Raw genomic sequence first — 25,222 nt, 5'->3', positions numbered from 1 at the left:
AGTAAAATAACAAATTAAAAATGCATGTCTGTAAAAGCAGTAGTTACACATGTCACATGTATCATAGTCACACCACTGTGCATCTTGATAATTACCATTTGGGAGTGCACTGAATTGGATTGCATGCAGTTGGGATATCAGTCTGAATCACTATCTCCAATTCAAATAAAAACATACAGTCTCATGAGTATGTCCCTTATATACCTTGTCTCTTCAGCAAGCACAACTAAATCATTATTATAATCCCATTTAGCATACAAATTGCTAAAAACACATTTTATTAAGTCAGAAAGTTGGTCTTGACTTTTTTGTATCGATTGTAACAGCAGTCTCAAACAGAAGAGTCCTTCTACTGCCTGTGCGGGAGTCTCCCACTCATTTGCTTTAACTCTAGCCAACTCCATGGCAGACTTCCAGGCCAGGACAGTCTTGAACAACATGCCCTGGAATCCATACCAGTTGTTTAAAGATGCTGGGAGCTTTTCTGAATAAAAGTAAATTCCTTCCACTTCAAGTAGTTTTCTTAAATAGCAAAAAGAGAGACTCACAGTCTCACACTGAAGGTCAGGTTTGCAAATCTAATAAAATGATAGATAAGTGAACAAAAATTGGCAAGATAATATAACACATCTGTTACTTAACTCTATGTATTTTCCTAACATTTTTGTATTAATTTTTTTTAAAGCATATGCAAGTTTGAAAAGCTGTTACATAGGTTCACCCCATTTTTCTTTACTAAAGTAAATGTAGACACAAGTATATGATAGGACCAAATGGCAAAATGTAGATTGAGAAAGTAAGAATAGCTGTATCTGGAACAGTCATCTCACATGCAATTATCTCTGATCTAAACAGCTGCACCAAATATATACTTTTTGTTTGGACACATCTGTAGATATGATGTGTGTAATTAATTATTCATTCAAAAATGCAATTTCATGATGCATTTGATTATTTAGGTATAAAACACTTTTAATTCTCAGAGGTGACTAAAAATAGTGATTTTAATTTATTCCTGCTGCCTACAATTACCCACAACCATGTATTTTTAAATATTTCCAGACTATAAAAATTACTAATTTTTGCCACTTGTGTTTATCTGCATTTAGACTTTGATTTGGATAAATTAAGCTCTCAAGTGTTCCTTGCTTTATGAAACTCTGCATGTTGTACACTTCAACACAAATAAATGACTTCTACCATTAGAGGTTTAAATAATGTAATGTATTTCATGCTCAGCCTGAAGCTGGATTCCAATGAAGTTGCTAATGCACGTAATGATTAAGTGTAACTCAAATACTAACTGTGTTGTTGAAAACATGACAGGCAATAATTTGGTCTATTATATTCTGCCATTTAATTCCCTAGTACAGACATTCTCTGACACGTTATGAAGCAATGATTTACAATTACTCAAGCTGCAAAGGTCAGAAAGTGACATTATAATCATCTACACAGAGATCCCTTCTAATGCACAAAAAAACTAGGTAATACCACACAAAAATAGTTTTACTAGAGTAGAAACTTTCTATTTAAGATTTCCCAAACTGCACAAATATAAATAATTAATTTACATTACAGTACATTAAGGCATCCTTGAAAATATAATGTTTTTCCTACTCCCACCAATAAATTTATGAATAAGTCTTTTTTGCTGGCTAAAAGTAATCTTAAAAGCAGGCTTTCACTAAAAGTAGCCTGCAATTAACAGTAATCAGTTAAAAAATCTGAAAATCTAGAAGATATTTTAGAACACAGCACACAGGAGTACAGCCAAATTTTTTTAATGCAGCTGATCAAAGCATATCCTTACCTATAAAGAACAAAGATCTATTAGCCATTGTGCTCAATATAGGGTGAGTATTTTTCTTCAGACATTGTCAAAGCAACCAGTGTCACTAAAATACTAAACTTTACAAATCTCTGAACTACTCTTTAACAACAGCATTAACAACAGCAGCAGAAGTGATTTCCATGCTTGGGACACAATAACTGTCCTCAAAGCTTATTTACAGAAGGCTTTAAAAAATAACTGAATTTAGTAAAACACTTATTTAGCAGAACATCATATGACATTTTGAGAACTAACTGCGAAAAAGAGTTTCAAAGCAAATTGAAAACTAAGGAGCAGAAAGCAAAAAAATATTAACACCTCCATCCACCAAAAGACCAAAACAAAGGAAAAAAAAACCCACCAACAATAAAAAACTACAAGAAAGAACTACTGCAGTAAAATACAGAAAAAATCCAGCCTTTTCCAAGCCCCTCCAAATTCCTTTGTGTCTAAAATACTTAGTTTTGTTCTTAAAACACTTGACTGCTATATATGAAATACTATATGTGTAATAAACATAATAAAGACATTGCTACAAATGCCCTTTCAATTTGTAGGAAGGTGGAAAAAAATGTTTATATGCATTTTTTAAATACTGAAAATTTTCCTAAAAATCCAAACCTACCTTATACCCATCTTCCTCAGTCGATTTTTAAGAAGTCATAAAGGAGAAAAAAAAACAAAAGAAAGAAGCAGCCCATCTTACTTGAAACATATAACTATATAACTACACCCCCAAAAATTCTGATTCTGAAATCAAAGGCAAGAAAAAAGCAAAGGAATAGTACACACATTTTTAAATCAAACATTGACTGTAAGTTCTGTTCAAAATCTCAATTGCAGAACAATGCATTTTTCATGTTCTACCTAAGGCATAAAATTTGAAAAGTGCATGATAAGCCTTTTCACTGCATTTCACCATGAAATGAAACAAAAATTTTAAGTGCTGGGCAACCAAGATTTTCTCATCTAACCCAGGTTATCAGCCAATTTTAGAGCCAGACTTTCAAAAATTCAATTCAAACTTGCAGCAGTTTGCTACCCACAGAAAACGGACACTACCCCTGAAATAATGGGATATATTTTACATCCCTGGTTATGGAAAAGAAAACAATTAACACACATCTGTGATAAGGAAATGAGTAGCAGACAGTTTATTCCAAATGTTAAAACATTAGTAGTGTCCAATTTCTGTGTCATGTAGTTTCTCTGTGCAGCTGGAGAAAAACAAACCCTGAACTTCAATTAAAAAAAAAAACAACACAGCAAAATTACTGCCTTTTTCAACAACTAAGTGAATTATATATTGTATACTTTGTAGCATGTAAATATGAAGATCACTTGGAAAATTGAGATATAGCAAACCCTTCCTAAAACAGCACAAAAAATACAGCTTTTTCCCTTTTTTTGTAAGATAAAAATTTCCAAATAATTTGTCTTTTAGAAAAGTGGTATTTTGAGACCACACTACACCATGATGTTGCACTGACATTTCACCTTTAAAATGTGCCCAAGTAGATTCAAAACACAAAAATTGCGTTGAAACACAGTTTATCCTCACAACTAGCAGAGGGCTTATTACTATGAATCTGAAAGTCAGAGGACAGAGTATTAACTACTGTAGAAAAGAAAACATAGTGCAGGACCTTCTGTTTGTGACAAAATTACAGAGTTAATGTTCCTGAAAGATCACTTCACCTTTTAAAGCATGATTTTTAAAAAGGTAAAATTTATAGCAATTAAAGCTAATGAAGAAATGCAGCATGAGCTGCTTATGTTCAGGAACTAATAGGTCCACTGAGCATTTCTAAGATTATTTAGCCATCAATGATAATGAATTGACATTGTCAGTGGTGTTAATGTACCAATGCTCTATAGTGCCACTAATACGATAGCCAATCCCAGCAATTTTATTTTTTTTTATGTTGCTACTTTATTTTTTTAACTAACACACTACCCGGTCCTTTCAATTAAAAGAGCAGAAATACAGCACAGGCTATTAACACTTGTTTCTCCTCTGCCACATATAGATATGGCATATTCATTCTATGGACTAAGGATCAAACTGCTCTGGTCATTCCTTCTTCAAATCCTGATCAATTCTTCAGAACTGTTAGCTACAGTACAAGAATGTCTTTTCCAAATAAAACAGGGTTAGTGTACAATTGTTAAAATTCATTTTTGGTGCACATTAAGTGAAATGTAATGATTATTTAAAGATGGACATAAATCAGATTTTTGTGAGCACAGGGTATTGTGGTGTATGTCTCTTCAGCCCATTGTTTTGCCATACCTAAACAGCACAGCTTCAGGTTGTTGATGAAAATTAGCAATACAATACTACACAAAAATGGAAAATGAGTACCTGCTTGGCTACCAGGTATGACATGTCAGCAACATACAGTAAGCGATCGGCTTAGGAAAGTGACTAACATTCCAATCCAAAGTTTAAATCATTCATACGTGTTTTAATCTCTCTCTTGCATAACCATTGTGAATCGCAACTGAGAGTTGTATAATTTCTGAGACAGGTTCTGTCAGACATGTCAATCCTGAAGTGATAAAATGAGTTTTTGAAAAAACGAGGCACTGTGCCAAATCCTAATAATTTTAATTCTCTGTTTTAAAAAAGATACTGTATTAGTTAATTTGAGATTTATTTTACTTTTCCTCTCACAATTAAATAGTTAACTAATATGATGATTTTTCAGTTTAAGTTAAAAGAGAATTGAATAAAGAACGAATTCAAGTTTGTGGACAACTTCTAAAGAACAGAGCTTAGGCTTAGCTAAACAGTTCTGTGGATCTGCAGCTGTTAACTATCTCATATGTCAAATTCTTGGCAATTCCTATAGCAGAGATAGTAAATAAATATTTTTAAAACAATATAAACCAGCCTACCATGTTCCTTTTACCCAGGTTGCAAAATAAGGAGTAGCACAAGTTATTCTACTATGGATATACAGTGGACTTAAGAATTGGGCTTATACGTTTTTATTTCTTGTTTCAAGATGTCAGCAATTAATTTTCTGAAGTGAGCAAATCCATCCAAAGTATCTCATAATGCTGCATGCAAAATTATTTGAAAAACAGAGAGATGAATCAGTGAAAATCACTCATCTGCATCTTCAGCTGAAGATACCCTTGTCCTTTAAAATATGTAACTCACTTTGTCCTGCAGTAGATTGGTACACTAAGGCTAAAAAACCTCTCTTGCTGAATATTATCCCCAACATCACACCACACTTTTCATGTGTGCACTGCTTTATCTAATTGAACCTGTGCTCCTCTACACATTAGCCATAAGACCGCTATAGCAGATTACATAGGTTTGAGTAAAATATTTTTATTTGATGCATATATTAGTTAATTTCTTCAGCATAATAACATTAAAATATATTTTTAATCAGAACTAGGGTATTAAAATCCAACTTTGAATGTCCTATGATGTACCATATATGCCATGGCATTTTAAAACCTTTTAAACATTTCTGCTAAATTAATTAGTTTTGCATTAAGGACTCTCAATGCCTCCTATTAAATGCAACGCATTTGAAGGACAATTAAACATTATGAACGATCCTTCCGAGGAAATAATGATTGTAAAAAGAAAAACAAGATTTTTTGGGTAACAAACAGGAACACAAGCATACATAAAAGACTTCAATTTATTTTAAGTCTTATGCCTGCAATATTTTAGATCCGTTTGTTTGAAAAACCTGTCTTCTGTTTTGTTTTCGTAAAGAATGAAAACCCTAATGGAGTCCAGAAATCTGTTAATGGTACTAAAATTATAACAGTATAGCAAAAGAAAAAACCCCACACAGTAAAGTCTATATTATATATTTTTTATGTCTTTAAATGGAATTTACAGTTCTCTCTGGCAATGTGAATGAACATCCTATAATTTAGTCAATTTACAGATTACAGGTTCAAATTGACCTTGTAGCCCATAAAATTGCTCATCTTCAGTGCAGGATTAGAAGTGGGAAAAGAATGTCATAACTGTATTTAAGGAATTTACCATAACAATGGAAAGGAGGATATGCATGCATAATTTTAGCCACTCTTGCTCACATCACAGTTTTCAACTCTGAAACAATGCATATCCTGCGCTCTTCTCCTGGTTAACCATGGTGGAGACTGTTTCAATTTACTCACCCACAGACATGACACTTGTATTCCCTCATCCCAAGGTGCCTCTTGACATGGTTTCTGGCATCTCCGAGCTGAGCTGTTGCAAAGTGGCATATCTTGCACTTGAATGGCTTTGATCCTAAGTAAAATTTAGCATAAGATATGAGTTGAATTAGAATAAAATATCACCCACGGTTAAAGAAATAAAAATCCTGAGAAAAAATAACCTTTTAAAAAGCCTATCCCACATTTAACCTGTTTGAGATTTTTGCCTAATAAAAAAGGTATCTTGTACATAAATTTGTAACTCCCAGGACACAGACAGTATACACTATAAATTACTCACTCAAGTTTCCTAAAGTTCAACATCACAGAAAATACTCTCTTAACTTTTAATTTGTTCTTTTTCTTAAAAACCCCACAAAATGCATTAAATGAGGACAACATAGTAGGTAGATAACACTTCAACAAGATGGCAGAAGTTGTTCTACCCCTTTCCCCATTTCCAAATGGGGACCAGGTAATGGTCTTAAAGAGGCTTGGTATCAGTGTAAACTGCAAAATGTACTTGTTTTTTAAGCAAATATTTTTAAAGCAAAGTAATTTTACAAGTCTTCTGACTTTGAATAGATTTCACATTAGCATTGGTATTTCAGATTTGTTCTGTCACACACAGAAAATGATTCATCACCTAGCTATTGTAATGGCATGCAATGTATGAATATACAGTGGATAAAATATTATGCCTTTATGACTGTTTTATGGTCAAGAATTTACGATTATTCTGCAAAACAGAAGTATTGACATTTTGGCTATTATTTATTTCAAGAACAAACTTTAATACTAAATGTCTGCTGCAAACCAAAGAACTCTGAAATTATTTCTCCAAGGAAGAAGTATCAGCCTATTTCTCGTATCCCATCAGTTCAGAAAAAAATCAAATTATTTGTCTATCTTAATTAACAGTGATCCTCTCTCAAGATGGAAAAACTATTTTTTTACTGACATAGTTAAACTGGGCACATGCCAGTCTCCATGTTATTATGCAGCAACACTATTCTAGTAGCACTTCACAATTTTCTGACCACTAAATCCTTAAATCAGTAAATCAAAATCATGGAATTGCAGTTAAAAGTAAGTACAATATGGTCACAGAGTCTTCATATTATGTTTAATATATGTTTTGTGAAGTACTTCTTCCAATACAGTTAAGCATAATATGAAATATGGGATCTTTAATAAATATACATAAAGAGTTCTGATAAGAAAAATGTTGCACTATACCATACTTGATCGATGACCCTTTTTGCTTTGCCCTTGAAAACAGAACATCCTCCAAGAATGCACGGGTGAAATTGAGGATCTTAGTAAAAATTTTTAGAGTCTTAAATTTCAATTTAATTCCCAAAAGCTAACGAAAAATGAAGCATTTAATTTTAATCTTCTAACTGAAATAAAAAAGTCAACAGTACTAAGCACTGGCAGACAAGGTTGAATATTTCACAGTTCAATGACAATGAAGCCAGATCTCTTAATACTTCCATTTCTACTGTTGGAAGTAGATGTAAAATATATTTAGCACCTCAATGGTTATATCTAGTCAGCTTTATATGTTTAAATGTCAAAAGCAGGTTTAGACTGCAGCTCACAGCAATCACATTCTATCCATCACTCTAAAAAACCCCAGTTTATTTAAATGATCCTGATAAAACTAAATTAATCATTAATTTGGTGACATTTCAAATCAACACTGCATTCTACAAAGATATCCCTGCAAATAAAGAAAACTATCTTTGCATTAAAATAATATTAAAAGTTGACGTTTTAACTTATGATCTTTAATTGCACAATTAATAACATCAAGACCACAGTTGGAGAGGATTTTTTTAAATCCATTGGTGTTTATACTGCTCTTTTTCTCATAGAATTCAAATACCATGTGGATTCAATCCTATGTTCCCTTAGTTTCTCTCCTACTGATTAAATTGTAAATTTGTTCCTCATTCTGTTACTGCAGGTGTCCCACAGGGCTTCCATGCAAGACCTTTGCTGTTTTCCATTTACATGACTCCTTTGTGTAGGACTTGAGTTAAGACCAATTGTGGCTATGGTGTGCTGACAATACAGAAATGTATTATTCTGTTGACTGCTCTCATCCAAAAACCACTGAGGCCTTGAATGTTTTTGATTTTTTTTCCTCAGATCCAGAGCTGAATATCCGTTAACGTCTCCGTTTAAACTCCATGAAAATTCAAGTGCAGGCAAGCTTGTCAGTACTTATCACCTAAAATAAAAGCAGCATATCTCCCTTTTAGGTTGCTGGTGCCAAATTTGTTCCAGTATGTTCTTGAGTGGAGCAACCCAAAATTTTATATTAAAAATGAAGACAGTAGACTAAGAGTTAAACTAACAGGGAAAAAATAAAATCTGTATTTGCCATAAAGCTATCTGAAACAATGTTGAAGCAATAAACCATTACTTAGCCATATTTATCACAAACTTTAATAGTTCTCTTATGCTGTTAATGTCATATATTAGATTTGCACTTAGCTTTTAGTTCTCAGAAAAATGATAAAAATACTTTCAATATAGCATCTTTTCAACCAAATTACTTAAAAAAACCCCCAAAACCAAACAAAACCAAGATTACTTTACCCACAAGTTATGGCATGGAAAACAAGTGTACATTTTCTGATGGTAGCAGTAAACAATAATACTCTTAACAAGAGAATTAGGGGAAAACCAAACCAACCAACCAACAACAAACAAAACAAAACAAAAACATAACAGCAACAAAAAAGAAAAAACAATAAACCACCACCACACCAAACTGAAAATAAGACTAAATTTAAGAGTTCTAATCAGGCAGACACAAACCATGCTACTGTTTTATAACAAAAGACTCGAGTTCATAGTCCTCACTTTACATTAGGACAATACAGACCCAAAGCTGTAAAAAAGAAATCACTGTCTCAGCTTTAAGCCAGGCAAAGGCAACATCATTGCACCTGCAGGCACAGCCGTGTTCCTAGCTCAGGCCCAATACAAAGCGGGCAGAGCCACATGAAATATCATCGTACCATTTCCTCCTATGTTTAGGACAAGGGAGTAAGATACCACACTTACATTGGACAAAACTGACATTAACGGAGAAATCTGACAAGAAAAGAAACAAAGATGATGTGGTTGCAGGTGATTTTTCCTCAGATGTTGATTGTTAATTAAGTTTATGGGACCTCCATCAATTGCGAACTAAAAAGTCTTCCACCTCTACTACTCCTTTTATTCTTCTTTACACTTCCTCATTTTCACTTGTCAACATTTGATGGACTTATTTGTTATGTCCTCTCTAGTAAAGCTTTCCTTTCATTTGCAATGCGAAAATCTCCTACATTATTAAATGGTATTTTGAAACATTATTTTTCTATTAATGGAAATCATTAGTTATATCTTTGTAAAACTTTCCCTTCCCTTCCCCCTACCAACCCAAACCATCACTAATTACTCAATTTAAAAAAAAGGCAAGGAGTTGGGTATGGTTACACACACATACACACATGTATAAACATATTTATACACATCCAGATGCTGAAGAAAGATCTTTTTAAAAGCACATAATCAGAAAAATAAATGGGAAAATGTGCAGCCATGCTCCTATTATGTACCTGTTGTTACCCTTGAACAGATGAGAAACTGGAAATACTGCAATTTGCCTCACCAATGTTACAAGTCAGTGTATATACAGTTGGTGGAGTAGGTCATTTCCCTCTGCCACCACTCCCAATAACCTAAAAATATTTGTTTCTTATTAAACTGCATCCATTGTGATACAGATTGGAAGAAAGGGTTCTATAAGACACAAAGAAAACCACAAATACGAAAATATGTATCAGAAGAGAAAGACTTCTTCCCATTAACTATTAATAAAAATCTCCGCATTACTATTTATGTGAATAAGCAAAGAATAAGAAAAGCATTTCATTTAAGGGTGCAGTGAGAGAGGGCAGATAAAACTCGATTCTGTAACCCTTCTATACCTCTGCACACACCACCAAAAAGTGACTTGCAAAATTAAACGTATTCTTTTACTGCTTTGCATATTTAGTGCTATCCGAAAGCACAATAAAAATATACTCCATGATAAGTCCTACACACAAGATGTTAAAAAGTACACTAACTTTTACTTAATGTTACAATCAATGATGTAACTTATGTAAGTAGGGTTGCTTTGTCATATATTGATAGTTACCTCACTTTCACATCCACATTAACTTGATTTTAAATGCAATTAATACATACAGTCAAGGAAGACTAATGGACTACATTCTGCACTTAACCTGGTGGACATTTTCAAATGGCACAAGTGACCAGTGCAAACCTATTTTGCATTGTAAACGACTAAATAAATCTTAATGGATTAAGAATGATCAGCTATCAACACACAAGGGAAATTAAGTGCTGAAATGCCTACATTGATTATTTTAAATTATTAGCCTTACTCTGTTCTTGAATTTGTATGCTTTTAGTGAGCTTTAACACATTTACAAGACTTATTGACTATAATTACAAGAGAATTCAAGTAATGGACACATCAATTATAAGCAACATGTCTTGACCAGACAGTTGCATAAAGAATTCTAAAGAGAGCTCCATTAGCATCCTCCCCCTTAGTTTTATTCAGTTTTATCTGCCGTAAGAGGGCATATTAAGGGCTTATACAGCTGTTCTGACCATGTGAACACAAGCATCCTTCTAAAGACTTAACACCGCATTCAAAGTTGGATATTAGCTGAAGCAATACAGATAACTACGTTATTGACAGGACAGAAGTAATGCTGAAAGTATTAAGTATGTGAGTTATTGGTATACATGTATACTGCAGTTATAGTAAAATACTTTGAAAGGTTTGAAATACAATGTCCATGTTCCCCAAGATTAATTTAAGGATTTGTTGTCCAGTCACGCCCTCGCCTTTTCATAAAAAAACCTTACAAAACTATTTTAGGATTATGTCAGGAATTACCATTCTTTTATGTTTCTTTTCTCGTACCTTTTTGTTCTCTTCCTTGTAACCATGCACTAAGTTTCAAATACTGCATGAATTTAAACTATAGCTTCCATAATAAGCCATTATTTAAAAGTACAGTAAAATAAACCTTACAGTTTTAATGAAAATATGTTCATTGAAATGTGAATTTATTATTCAAATCCACTCATAAATTCAACCATGGAGACACCACCTGTCTAAGCAGAGCTCAGTGATTTAGAAAAGCTGTCTATTTAAAATAAAGAATGTATGGCAGGTTTATAGAAACATCGCAGTGAATTTTTACATAAATTTAGAACTGCAGCTTATGCATTTTTCTGCAGAAATGTTTTTAAATTTTCCACTTAAAATTAAACATAAAAATGAATTGAAAGTGTGATCAGCACAGAAACTAAATCAGATGCTATGTCCCTGTGCATCACATCAGCACTGCACACCACCTTCCAAAAAGGCTGACCAGTTCCAATCCCTATAACTCATTTCTACAAAAACTTCTTGTTGTATCTTATTGGTATTTATTTAGGAATGATGTAATATTAAATGTCTATCCTGAAACATTATGTAATGCTGAAAGTTTCATTGAATTGAAATTAAATAAACAATTTGGACATTAAACAAGTGCAAGGAAGAGAAAATTAGAAAGACCAACTAATTGTTCTCTCAAACATCACCACGTCATTATATAAATTTAAGAACCACTCACTGGTTACAATTTAGATTAAAAGGAAGAAAATCTCTCTATATGGAACAAAAAGCAGAAAGGTGACTGCACTTAAAATGTTCTTACATTTTCTGCCCTTTGATTACTGTATTTTCATACCCCTTTAGGTAATTTTGAATTTCATCAGGGGCTCATCAGGCAATACAAATGCCAGTTCATAAGAAATGTTAAAGAAATTAACAAGCAGAAAAAGAACAATGGCATAAGTCACTCTCTTTGAAAGAGACCACTTGCAAAGAGAGTATTCCATACCTGTATGGGTACGGATGTGAGCTAGGAAGGCCATGGAATTGCTACTTCTACACATCTTCCCACAATACTTGCAGACATTGCCTTGGTTCTCTTCCCTCTCCCTGTTTATTTGCTCAGTGTCTTCCACAATGTATTTATTCACTTCGCGCAGCAGCTCTTCATGTTGCTCTTTGATGTGGAGAAACAAGCTCTGCTCCGAATCGAAGGGCTCCGTGCACTTCAAACACTTAAAGGTTGCGCCTCCTTCAGGCAGCTCCTCCACACTCGCCTGCTCATTTCGCAAGTGCCCAGCACTGGCCAAGTGCTGGTGAAGGTTGCTCTCTGTGTAAAATGATTTTCCGCAGAGTAAGCAATGAAAATGTTTTTCCTTTGAAGGATGTTTCATGGCTATGTGAACATTCAGTCCGCTCAAACCATCTGCTAGAAAACCACAGTCATCACAGCGAATACGTGTCGATTCCCCAAGGGAAATTCCTTCTGACTTCTTCTTTTTCCCACCACTTGGTGAAGTGTCTGCTTTCATGGTGAGCTCATTAGCTTTCACTGCACCCAGCACCTGTCCTTCTGCAGACTGGTCAGTGGCCTCCCCATCCTGATGACTTTTTAACCTTACTATAGAAGAATCAAACTTGCCAAAATTTTGTGTTGCCTTTCCTTTATCATCACCACTGATAATTGTTCCTAAAGGCTCATTACTACTTTCTTGCATGCCTTCAGCTGTTGAGCCATCTGCCTCCCAAACATTGTTATTTATAGTTACTTCAGCTTCATGTTGTGCTTCCATAAGGGCTTCTTCCTCCTCCCCAGTAGGATCCTCTCTGAAACTTCTGTCACCATCTAAACTATGTATATTTTGTACCATTTCTCCAATGTTTCCAGAAAAATTTGATTGCTCTACTGCACTACTTGTTTCTGGAAGACTTAGCATAAGTGGGTTATTTTTCTTCAGTGATTTTATTTTGAGACTGTCTTTGTTTCTACACTCTACTTCAGGGTTTTCACTATTTTCTTCCAAGCTTTCCTCGCCTTTTCCTGAATTCAAGTTTGTGTTGCTTGATCTATTTTGATTTTCTGCAGTGCAATCATCATTTGAGTTAAGCAGCTCCTGGCCATGCTTCCTTTTCTGCACCTCACAAGTACCTGTTTCTTGAACTGATACTTCCTTGGAAAGTGCAGTAACTTTATCTTTCTGAGGTGTTTGCTGGAATCCTTCACAAAAAAGGTTTTCTCCTCCATTTTTAGACTCCTCATCAAGTTCATCTCCTACTGCATTTTGGGAACTGACATCTTTAGGGGTTCCTGGAGATGTATTTTCATCTAAGACAGTACACTCAGTCAAGCTTTTACTCATATGATCACCTCGTGCTGCATCATTGGCACATTCTGTTTCACCTGAAACAGTTTTCGATTCTCCTGTGCTCTGATGGTGCTCCTCTTGAGGCAAAGCAGTGCCTTCTTTAGCAATATTTGCTGTATTTGCTTCCTCCCCAGAAGAAGAATAAACATAAGATTCTCTTCTAATTTTATGTTTCTCTGTTGCCGCGTGCCTAATCATCTCTCTGCGAGTAACAGCATAGTAGTCACAAGCCATGCAGTAGTATTCAAATTGTTTTGTATGCTTTCGCTTCACATGCAGCTCTAAAGAAGCAGCAGAATGAGCAATGAAGTTGCAGTGTACACACTTGTTGTCATTTGCACCCATTGCTCTTCGCTGGAATCTTGGGTCACCATCTTGAGCAACCCTTGCTGGTTCCAGAGGTACACCTTGGTTTATATTTAATGGATTGATAGCAGGCTGCAAATCTGGCAGCCTACTGGCATTTATAACTTTTAGCTCAGTATCTCCTCGCTCAACTTCCTGATTGTCTAAGACAGAATTTTCCAAATCTGGTGACTGGCCACCATCCTCAGCATGTTCATACAAGGCAGTCATGGGGCTGTTAACCTTCTTGATCATGGATTCAAAATTACCTCCTTCAGGGTTAACAATGATCTCCGAGTTCTGTTTTCCACATCCTTCTATTTCAACACGACTTTTGTGTTTTTTGGTTGCACAGTGGCGTTCCATATCTCCTTTGGTTACAGTGTAATAATTGCAAACCTTACACAAATAGCTGTACTGATGACTGTGCTTTCGCCTGATGTGAACAGTCAAATTAGTAACACTGGAGGCCAAGAGACCACAATGGGTACAGGTCCTAGAAATAGTGCCTTTCAGTTTTCCTCTTTTGGGTGCATTAGCTAAAACCAATTCGTTTTCACCAGTGCTTTGATCAAGTGGAACAACTTCCTTATTTCTTGATATGGTTTCTACAGAAGAGGATGAAACATGTATAATTTCTTTATCTAACTGAGTATTTCCGCTCCCAGAAACAGAAGTATCCACCACTGGTTTAATACCGCCAACACCAACACAAACCTTTACAATACATTCTTCAAAACGTAGTCCAATGTTGTTTTTCCTGGCATTTTCAAGATGCTTGCTTCTTTTGATATGCTTCTCCATTCCTTCCTTACTCAGTGAGTAAAGATTACATGCTTTGCAAAGGAAGTGATATTCTTGTGCATGTCGGAGTTTTATGTGCCTTGTAAGAACTGTGGAAGATCTTGTCTTATAAAAACACTTTTTACATTGAAATTGGGTTTTATTCAGAACAGAATGCTTTAGTTCATTTCTATGACTTATGAAGGAAGAGTCTGGAGTTTTTGCTTGCATTGATACTTCCATTTCACTCGCAAGTCTTTGGCTATTGTTTGATACTGAGTCAGTGTAAGTTACCGCTTGCAAGGTCTGATCACTGTTACTCAATGGAGTAGCTTGCTGAAATAATGAACCATTGTGTTTCTCATTTTTTTGATGATTTATCAGCTCTTCTTCCAATTGAAAAAAAAGAATGCAAGTTGGACAACTATGGGACATATTATGCACTTCACTCATATGGCTTTGAAGGTTCATCACATTCAAGGTGCTAAATGAACAGAGCTCACAATTAAAGCTACAATCACCCATCTGGTGTTTACTGTCCTGACAGTGCTGCTTCATGTCTTCCCTGACTCCAGATGAATAGCTACACATCTGACAATGAAACTGGACCCTTTTTGTATGAAGCTTTGCAACATGAGTTTCCAAACTTCCTCTGTTCTGAAAAACATGACCACAATCCATACAAGTATGAAGAGTACCATGATCAGCAGTAAGTTTAACATCAGAATCTTTAGCACCTGCAGTGCTAGAAGAAAGGGTATTTGGCTTATCTTCAGTAAGATCTTGAATTTCTGCGGTAGCATTGCAATTACTTTTAGCATCAGTTTCTAATTCTGTATGTGACATAGGGCTTGAATCACCAGGTTTAAGCTGTGTGCTGGAAATATGCTGTATGTGTACTCTCCGAGTTTCAGACTTGTCTCTCTTACTATTACCCAACAAGCTGTACCTTCTTTTAACCTGCCTTTTTAATCTGAAAGACCTACTCTGTCCAAATGAAGACCTTAACAGGAAAACATTTCTTTTATGTTTCAGTCTATTAAATCTCCTTGTCCTGTATAAACTGTTAAGTAGCTTTTTGGTAGTTAGAGGAAATTCTGTTTTCTGCAAGATATTTTCTGATGGTCCCGGTATTTCTAGTTTTTCAGTATGAACTTCATCATTTCCTCGTATACCAGAAGAAAGCAATGTTTCTTCTGTCATAGTATCTGTTTTTTCAGTGGGAGTATTTGAAGATGGTATCGTTTCAACAAGTTCACTGCCATCATTTTGTTTAGGCAAGCTTACTTTTGAGTCTTTCAGTGTAGTGCAAACACTTAATTCTTTTGCATCAGCAGTTCTTGTCTGTAATTTATTGGTCCCAAGTTTTGCTCTGACTTTCCTGTCTTTGGTTGCAGTAGACTGTTGGTTTTTAAAGGATTTTTTCGTCAATATCTGTACAAAACCTCCCCGTGCAGCAAGATTTTGGCGTCGAAGATGAGTCTTGCCAAGGAAATGAGAATTCAGGAGACTCTCTTCAGCACTCTGAAAACCACAAAGTTCACAGCAAAAGATCTTGGATTTCTCATGTTGCTTAACATGCATATGCACTGAACCACATTCATCTATGCAACTGCCATGAGGGCATATTTGCTCTTTTGATGGTTTAGAGAGGCTTTCTAAATGTTTATGTTTTTCCATATCAGAGGAGGAAGGTAAACCTTCATCACTTATTTTGCCTTTAAGATCTTTCTCTATGTTTCCAACTGTACAGACACCACTGATTTCTTCTTCTGAAGAAAACTTATCAGGAACAGTAGCTGATACCTCTTGCGAATGTTTATTTTCCTTGTGAATGGAATCATCATCAGCACATCTGAAATCGTAATGTAGGCACAGGATATCTGAATTAAATATGTCACTACCCGGACAACTGGTGACTCCTTCCTTCTTTACAGCTCCAGCTATCATACTATCTGCTTCTCCAGCTAAAACTTTTTGTAATTTCCTTCCACTATCTTTCATGTCTTCTGAAGAACTCTGCTTTCTTTTTCTGGAGACATTTTCAGGCTTGTCTGCTTCAACAACATCCAGGCTTGGTGATCCTGACAGCGCTCTTTTGTTTGTGCCATTCTCTTTTCCTTTCTTTTCAAGGTCCCCGAACACTTCATCTGGTAGAAGCCTTGTTTTCTGCTGAGATGAAGAGTCACATCCAGCATTTTCTCCTGATGTATTTCTGGAGGATTCTTCTGTCAACTCAACTTGTAAATTCTCATCAACATCATCTCTCTTCTTATTTTCCTCCTCATCCATCCTTAACATTGATATTATCAATTGTAGATCATTTGGTTTTGTACCTACAAAACAAAATAGTTATTATTAGTCTTTTATGCACAATCAAAAGTTAAAAAGACTCCTGCAGTATAGAAAATTAAAATCATGGCAGAAAGATACAATGAGAGAGATGAGGCTACATTTTCAGCATGGTATCTAAACCACCTTCTAGGCACTTGGTTACAGGGCTCTCACTGTGATGAGCACCATGTGAGCAAGCACCAGATGCAGTAGTTTTTGTGTAATCAAGTAATCTACTACATACTTAAACTTGGGCCTGACCTTGTTTCTGGAAGCATATTTAGGGCACAAAATATTAAAAGCTTTCAGGGAACTGGTCATGGAATGTTTAACTGTTCCTGAACTAGAAATGCAGGTTCCCAAATTTAAAAGCTTGAAATAATCATGACTTATAATAATTATGCAACAACGACCAAAATAAAGTCAACATAAATGTTAAACATTGTAAGTATGCAGCTTGCTTTTTTTCCTTGGCTTAGATTACCTGCTGAAGAGGGAAAACACAAATAGAGCCATATTCTAAAAGATTATGCCTCAAGTATCATCCCATCATTCCTAAAATACCTTGTAAAATTTCATTTCCCAACTGTGGAGGAAGGAGGAGAAAAAAAAGTCATGAAATAGCAGTGCAGAAAAGCGCAGCACCTTTGAAACCCAGCACAAACTCCAACCATCCAAATCCAGCTACCAAAAGCTTTGGCTCAACTGTCCAGTCTGACCTTCCTGTTCCCAAAAAGATGTCACCACTAGAAAACTGATGCTACCAACACAGTTTATAAGAGGGATGGGGGTGGGAAATCAAATCTTGACATTTATTACCTTTTCATTTTGATATGAAGCAACTGAGAATTGAAAATGCATTTCATTTTAACAGATGATTAAATACTAAATGTTTATCTATGTGCTTTACACTATGATTTAAACATCAATTTGTTGCAGATCCAAGTATTCGTTTTTTTGTTCAGTTACTCATTGAATGAGGCCATGACCACAACTGTAAGTACTTCCTGACAAGATTAAGTAATTGCAATGTTGATACAGATAACGTAGGGTACAAAAACCCATTCAAGTACATGCTAAAAAAAATAATTATGCTTAATTTTGAGGACAAAGTAAGAAAGGATTAAACTGAGAAAATACATTCAAATTAGTTGGATGAGGGAAGTAAAAAAGTGTTTTTCTGCTTAAGAATAATTTATGGACAGCCCCTAAGGAATTGAGTGCACATTAGTTGAATACATTGAACAGTTTTTTAACTGTAGGTTGCTCATTGAGCTAAAGCACTGACCAAACCCATACCAAGCTAGTTACACCTAAATAACAAGAGAATAACCACCTCCAGATCACAATAGCCTTTTGTAGGATCACAATATTGCTCCTCTAACTGTAGTTTTCTGATTCTTATACACTATTATTTTTCTTTGTTCACTAAACCATGAGAGGAACTATCACAATTAGTAAGAATTAAAACAGTCAGATCTATATTCTCAGCTCAGCCAGCATATTGTATGTTCAAAAACGCTACAGCAATTAATAGCAGGACCAGAGAAGCCTCTGAAGTGCAAGCTTACCCCAAAAAGGTTTATGAGCACTGTTTGGGATACAGAAAAAAAGACTGGATTAAAATTATGTTGTTTAACTGCGGTACGGGTTTATTTATATAACTTCCAAAATATCAAGTTATTTCAGTGATCAGTGCCGCCAGTTCATGCTTAAATGTTTGCACATAGCAGCCGTGGGTCCCTTCCCTCGCTGCACCTCCACTGCAGGTTCCCACCCCACCACTGAGACCTGACTACTCTTCTCTTGCATGGCCTGGGGAAGAACAGCAGGGGGTTTTTTGCTGTACATGACAATTTGCAATCTCAAACCAATCCTCCATCTTCTTTATAAGATACTTTCCTCTAAGACCATAAGATTTATCAGAAAACTTGTCCAGCAGTGAACTAATACTGATGTTGAACATTTCCACTATCAAAGCTTGTATCAGGATAATTAGAGGTTTCTCCATCAACAAAAGTGTGGCCTTTTCTGCCACTCCCATGCAAATTCAGCTCACCTCCACCAGCCACTCACACATCTAAGAAACATGGTTGAATATCTGCATACAGTCTCTGCAGGTTTAGCCTGGTTTCTTGGCATTTTTTCACAAACTCTTCAGTAGAAGTTCATCCTGCTCTGTACTCAGATCACAATCCCAGTTCTGGTGTCCAGTCTGTCTTCCACTCAACTGTATTGCATCAATTATGGATTTTTCAAGTGCTCAGGAAAAAAAAAGTATATTTCCTCTAATTTATCTTTGTAAACCATTTGTAGTCAGAACTACAAACTAGTTGCTAGACAAGTGAAAAACGCAAACCATAAATCTCATAGGTGCTGCCAATAACTTCAGCATGAAATTAAAATAGTCATATATGTAATACAAATATGCTAAGGAGCCTTACACCCCAGACTTCTTGCCTAATTCTCCCAATTCTCCAAGTCTGCAGTAAATGGAGGCAATTATCTCTGCCTTCATTTCATGACAAACTCCTAGCAGGCAGACCATGGATGGACTCTGTTCCATTTATAGGCAGTATTTCTAATTAAGTCAATTCTCTCACATCTACCCCCACAACTAGTAGGCATTATCAAGGCTCCTCAGCTGTACAGGAGGCTAGGTGCGGCAACAATTAATGATACACCTTTACCAATCTCATTGCTACCTCACATCTGAGTTTCCACACACGCTTCCCAGAGTTAGATTTGCCTCTGTCCCACCTCCATATAATGTGTGTCATAATATCACGGCGTGGGAGCCTGCACCTGCAAGAAACCATAATCCAGAAAGAATTCTCTATGAAAGAAAACAACAATGGTTGCTGCTGTTTCTCTAAAATTACCCCTATATTAATTAATTTACGGAATTAAATAGCCTTCAATTTCTATTAGCTCTCTCTTAAAGTTGCCTTTAGGACAAGAGTACATCTGAGATAGACACTTAATGGCTACCATCACTACTTTTGCTGTACCATAGTCAGCAATTTGCTGAGCTCTGGTCAGTTCACATCTCACACAAGATCTAGACCACAGCACTGAACCATGTCTCCTGCTACAATCTTTGCTTAGTTAACACTGCTGCGCCTCTAACACAATTTCAGTAGCACACACTTCAGCTTCTTTGATGGCAGAGTTGTGCCTCACACCCAAAGGGAGCTGTGGGCTCCTTCCTGCATAGATTTATTGCATGAACGATTATCACTACTTGAAAACGCATTCAACATACCACAAGCCTGCTGTAGGCAAAAGGAGCCTTCCTCTGCTTCTCTCCCAAAAGCCTCTTCCCAGATTTGCCACAAGGCAGGAGGACAATGGCAAAGAATAAAGTGGTCATAAATCTGGGTGGTCCTAATCCTCTACTTGCCTAAGCCAATTCACCTCTGCTCTCATCAAAGCCACCACACTAATTAAGGGCTAGCCTGCAGTTGGTATTATATATATATCCAATGGTATAATATAGAGGAACCAATGCAGTACAAGGCATCAACAGCACTCAAAAGTCTGCACAGTCGCAGTGACCGATATATAGTTAAATGCGTTTCTTTTTACAAAATTAATGTTGGATCACACCTGAGTCTGGCACAGGGATCATCATCACAAGTGAAGAACCAGCATCTGGAATTTCATTAGATTAATCTAAGAACATTAGAGATTTGTTATGCTAATCCCAAAGCATCTAGAGAACACTCTAGATGTAACAAGTAACCCCCTGCAGCCACAGCAGTTTAAGCACATGCTTAAGTCTAACTCCTCCTTATTAGGATGACTGAGTAAGCCTTTTCATAGCAATGTAATGCTGGCAGACTTGTACAGCAGTAGGAGTAGGGAAGAATAGCTCTTGAACTGCCTTATTCATGGACCAGCAAGACTAAAAACAATGCAAGATGCAAGCTCTCATCTTCTAAAGCATCATCTGGTTACATTTTTACAAGTAACAAGTACTTGTTGATGGTATTGCTAGGTACAACACAGCAGAAGACCAGAGCACAGGATCAAACCCAAGCTAAGCAGACAGCAGCCAAATCTTCAGTATTTCCGTAGTTTAAAAGCCAGTTCTGTCAAACAGCGCTCTCTTTAACATGGTATTTGATGTTCAAAATGAAGCTGTTCTAACTCAAAAGTGGGTTGACTTCTTGTAACATAAATCTTTTGTTAATGTTCATATAAATCAAGTATAGCTGAACAGATTCTTAAAAGATATGACCAAAAATTAATTTGCCACATTAGCTTCAGGTTAACAAATTCTTCTGCTTGGAGACAGTCATACATTACCTAATGCATTTTAAGGTTCTTTGCAGCACATTGCTGTTCCTGAGTTTCGGAAAGAAACCTGTTGTGACCTAAAAATTTTTGTGCAGAAAAAGCTGAGCTCAGTAATTCTACTGGAAATAGGCGCTATAACATAATGCATTTCGTCAGTAAGTTTCTAAATATCTGAAAGAAGTGAAACATGTTTTTAAGATCTTCAAAAGCAAAATGTTTATGTTACGTATATTACATTTCATAGTCCAAATATCCAAATCTTAACCAAATATATTAGGAGACACACATTCTTAAAATGCAAGTATATAATACACAGTAATTTGGATATGTCACATAAACCAATATAGCTAAAGATCCTCCTCTTTCATCCCTTGGGATTTCCAAATCATCAGAATCATGGAGCTTTTGTTTCAATATTTAAAATAATTTAAAAGATATCCCACAGTCAAAATTCAGCACCATCTCACTACCTCTAAAGAAGAAAATACAAAAAAACCCTCAAAAAATAGCACTTCTTGAGCTGCCACCACCATTTTTTACCTGATAACAATGCAGATTTTATATTCTTTGTACAAAGCTTTTTGTATATTGATATAGTGTCTGCTACAGTTCTATACACAAGCATCAGTCATTTGTGGACAGAAGCTCTTCTGTGATGGAAGTAGAGAGCACTTTAGTTGAGTGTTCTAATTTTTTTCTGCTGCTCCAAAAAAACAATATATGATGTGTCTATACCAAAAGGTGGAGACAGTGCAGTTCAGCTTTTCAGTGTAAGACTTGCTTTGCCCTAATCCTCAAATGAAATTTAGAAATTAGTAATCTTAAATTAAGATCAAAAGGACAAGCAATTTAGTGATGATCCATAAACCTGTAATAAACTACAGAATTCCTTAACTTGATGCTCAGTACAATTTTATTTACTTCTCTTTTTGGTCACATGCCAAGGGAAGGGGTAGGGATGTGTACAGAAGAACCCAAAGAGAGTACATTTACAAGTACTAAATTCTACTTCCTTTACATTTACAAGTACTAAATTCTACTTCCTTTTTTTATTATTATTTGTTATGCTAATCCCAAAGCACTTCTCAGTCACAGTACTATTGTCTCCAAGTATTCAATGCCCAATCTGCAGTGTTTGTAAAGGATGTGACATATGGAAAACAGAGTTTCTTTTTTCTTCCAGCAAAAATTCTCCTTTTCAGACAATTAATTCTTTCAATGAAATCATAGATACAATGAAGCAAAATCATTTTAATAAGCTCCTTAAATAGCCTGCACAAAACTGAATGTGAATTCATCTCAATATACAACCTCTGTGTCAAATAAGCATCTTCTCAGGGGCCTAACATCCTTCCTAAATCAAATCATACATCTGTCTCATGGCCTTACAAAGTTACCTCACTCCCCTCAGAGAGACTAATCCAAGCTAACAGTCTCCTCAACAATGGAATGCAGGAGACAATATGGTTGTTGGCTCAAATGGAACAAAGATCACCATTTTCTGAGGAGTATTTGATACTATCCATTACGAATATTTGTTTTCCCTTGCAGCTCAAAAATGTTGGAACTTTGAGCTTTGCATCATAAGCCTTTCCATGTAAAGCCACTCCTTTTCCTAGGATAGCAAAATCACCACAGGAGACTTCCAAACAAGCTGCAGACTCCCAAGACTAAAGAGTTCGACATTTCCACATAGATCTATCCACAACAGTTTAAGTAACAAAATAAAAAGTCCCCTGATAGTCATCACCTGTGTGATCACCGAAAATGGTGAGTTATCTGCACCCATTAACTTCGTTTCCTCAGAGCCACTAGAAAGAACTCTAAGGGCATCATGGGGAAACACACCCTGCAATACTACTCACATGCTGCTTGCTTCTGCTTCCAAACCACTCAAAGTCCTTCCTGGTGGGCAGAAATTGGCAACATAAAGGAAGTTCTTGTGAATTCCTGGCATAAGGAACATATTCTTTAATTCATATCAAAAAACAAAAAAGCAAAAATATTAAAAGGGAAGGCTCCCTAGTTCGTCATCCACTCATTTCAGAAAGAGCCAAATGCTGCTAAATGCAGCAGTAACCACTGACTAGATCAGCTTTGAAGAGGAAGTCAAAAAAGACAGACATGGATATACATTCATTTCAAGCGCTGTCAGAATCAATAGGCAGGTATATCCAAGACAGAGAATGAGATGATATGCACTAGTATCTCCTAAAAATTGTTAAGTAACCTCCAGATTTTCAATTTTTGAAAATTTAAAAAGGTTCGTTTATTTTGAATTTTAAATTCAAAGAATTCTGCCTGTTTCAGAGCAAGGTATACATATAACAATAGCAATAAAAATATCCAATACAAACTTCTGAGGATCCAAGAAAGACCGCATTCATATAGCACTGTGATATTTATTTATGAAAAGGACTTTATAAGTATTCTCAAAACACTTTACTTTAGAGAGTTCATCAGGTCCAGGAAAGAAACTCCCAGGAAAGAAATATTCATTTTTCACATACAGTAATAAGTCCCGCAGTTTGTGGGAATTTTCCAAATGACATGGTTTCATGCAAGATGCAATTCTCACCAATTAAAAGATGCAACTACACCAATTAAAACTAGAGAGAAGCAAAAAGTAAAATGCAAATTGAATCCCTTTCTACTGTTGGCTGTAGTACCCTCCCACATGCAGCGGACCACACTAGAATTATCAGAGAAAATACATAGGCACTATCACTGCCACCTGAAAAAAAAATGTTGGAAGTCTTAACTTCTTCCTGCACTTTGGCAGCAAAAGATAAAAGTAAGTTGAAATTGCTGCTACTTGCTAACTTTTACTCCAGAAAATTTTACCCTAGAAACCTGCTCCTAGACGCCCTGACTGTTTTCCTTTAAGACATACCTTATGTATGAATTTCCTTGGAGGCTATTCTGGTGCTTAATATTTGTGAAGACTTACCAAATTTCCATCAAACTTTGCTCAAAACTAAAACCAAAAGAGGAAAAAGGATGGCTTTGTTGGCCCCTTCTTTAATACTATCATATCACACAGAAAGCAACAAGAGGCCTCCACCATCACAGCCTGGAATACATTTGTCTACTAACTCAGCTTGAGCAGGTTGAAAAGGGTGAAAAGGCCAACACAGATGACCAGCTCTCTGCTCACTGAGAACCAAGAACCCTTGTTTTGAGCTGAAGAAGTAAAAACTGGAAGAAACTGCAAGTTTTTTCTTCCAGGAAAGAAGGAAAAAAAAATTTAAGGTAAGCTGTATTAATTAAGGTATTAATAAAGGAAGGATTAAATTAATTAATGTAAGTACACCAAAAATTCATAGATAAATAAAATAAGTATTGAATTTTAAAAAATTTTAATAAATAACAAAATCAAATTCATTCAGTGTGAAGTCAGGACACAAAAACTGTAGAAAAAGACATCAAGGGAAGAAGATGGCAGAAAGTAGAAAGGGAAATTTAAAATGTCTTAAATACTTGTATTTTCTGTCTAATCATGTTAATTGCCTTGCCTGTAGCTCTTTAATAACATTCTACTAAGGCAAATCTGGCCCACATGGTTTAGCTTACTGTATTTATCACCATTTAAATTACTGGGGAAGGAATGTGTGTAGTAATCTGTGTATATAGGCACATGCTTCTCAGTGTTGTGCATCTTGTTTTCCTCATCTGCTGCTTATTTAAGAAGTTTGGTTGAAAGCTGTGTGCCTTTTTCGATTTTTCGATGAATAGGTAACATAAAGACTTTGGATTTTTTGTGTGATAGGTTAACAAAGTTTCCAGAAAAGAATACAAAGTGTACATATGCTTCTAAAGAAAAGAAGTTAATAAAAATAAAAGCATTCTGATGACACCTGGTGGCCACTTCAAACAAGGAATTAATTGCATTTCATTTGAGAAAAGCAGATCCAACAGAAACGTGTCACAAGTTCTATTGGTAAGCATATCTACAGAAATGACAGCTGACATTATCAATTAGAATAGAGATGTTCATTAGAATATACACACTTATATGTCTGTCTGTATCAGATTACTGTATTACTGGTAGACACATAAACATATTCAAAAATAGAAACAAACCCTGTTTTTCTTTTCAATGAAACAGAA

At 35.6% G+C, this 25,222-nt stretch overlaps 1 protein-coding gene across 3 annotated transcripts in view; it reads right to left on the bottom strand.

Annotated features, from left to right (window-relative positions):
* The window catches only part of ZNF407 (zinc finger protein 407), a 333,549-nt gene that overhangs the window by 291,309 nt on the left and 17,018 nt on the right, over positions 1 to 25,222 (bottom strand). For all 3 annotated transcript variants that reach the window (XM_051812661.1, XM_051812663.1, XM_051812662.1), the window contains exons 2-3: positions 11,992 to 16,812; positions 5,996 to 6,110 (exon numbers count right to left, since the gene is read on the bottom strand). In XM_051812661.1, coding sequence (XP_051668621.1) covers positions 5,996 to 6,110; positions 11,992 to 16,777 — 4,901 coding nt within the window. In that variant the 5' untranslated portion in view covers positions 16,778 to 16,812. The remainder of the gene's footprint in view (positions 1 to 5,995; positions 6,111 to 11,991; positions 16,813 to 25,222) is intronic.

Source organism: Manacus candei, unplaced genomic scaffold (assembly GCF_025592945.1).
Source record: "Manacus candei isolate 608988 ecotype Guabito, Panama unplaced genomic scaffold, ASM2559294v1 h1tg000088l, whole genome shotgun sequence".
Taxonomy (NCBI): domain Eukaryota; kingdom Metazoa; phylum Chordata; class Aves; order Passeriformes; family Pipridae; genus Manacus; species Manacus candei.
The sequence above is the reverse complement of the archived record's forward strand: the minus strand, read 5'-3'. Positions and strand labels throughout refer to the sequence as shown.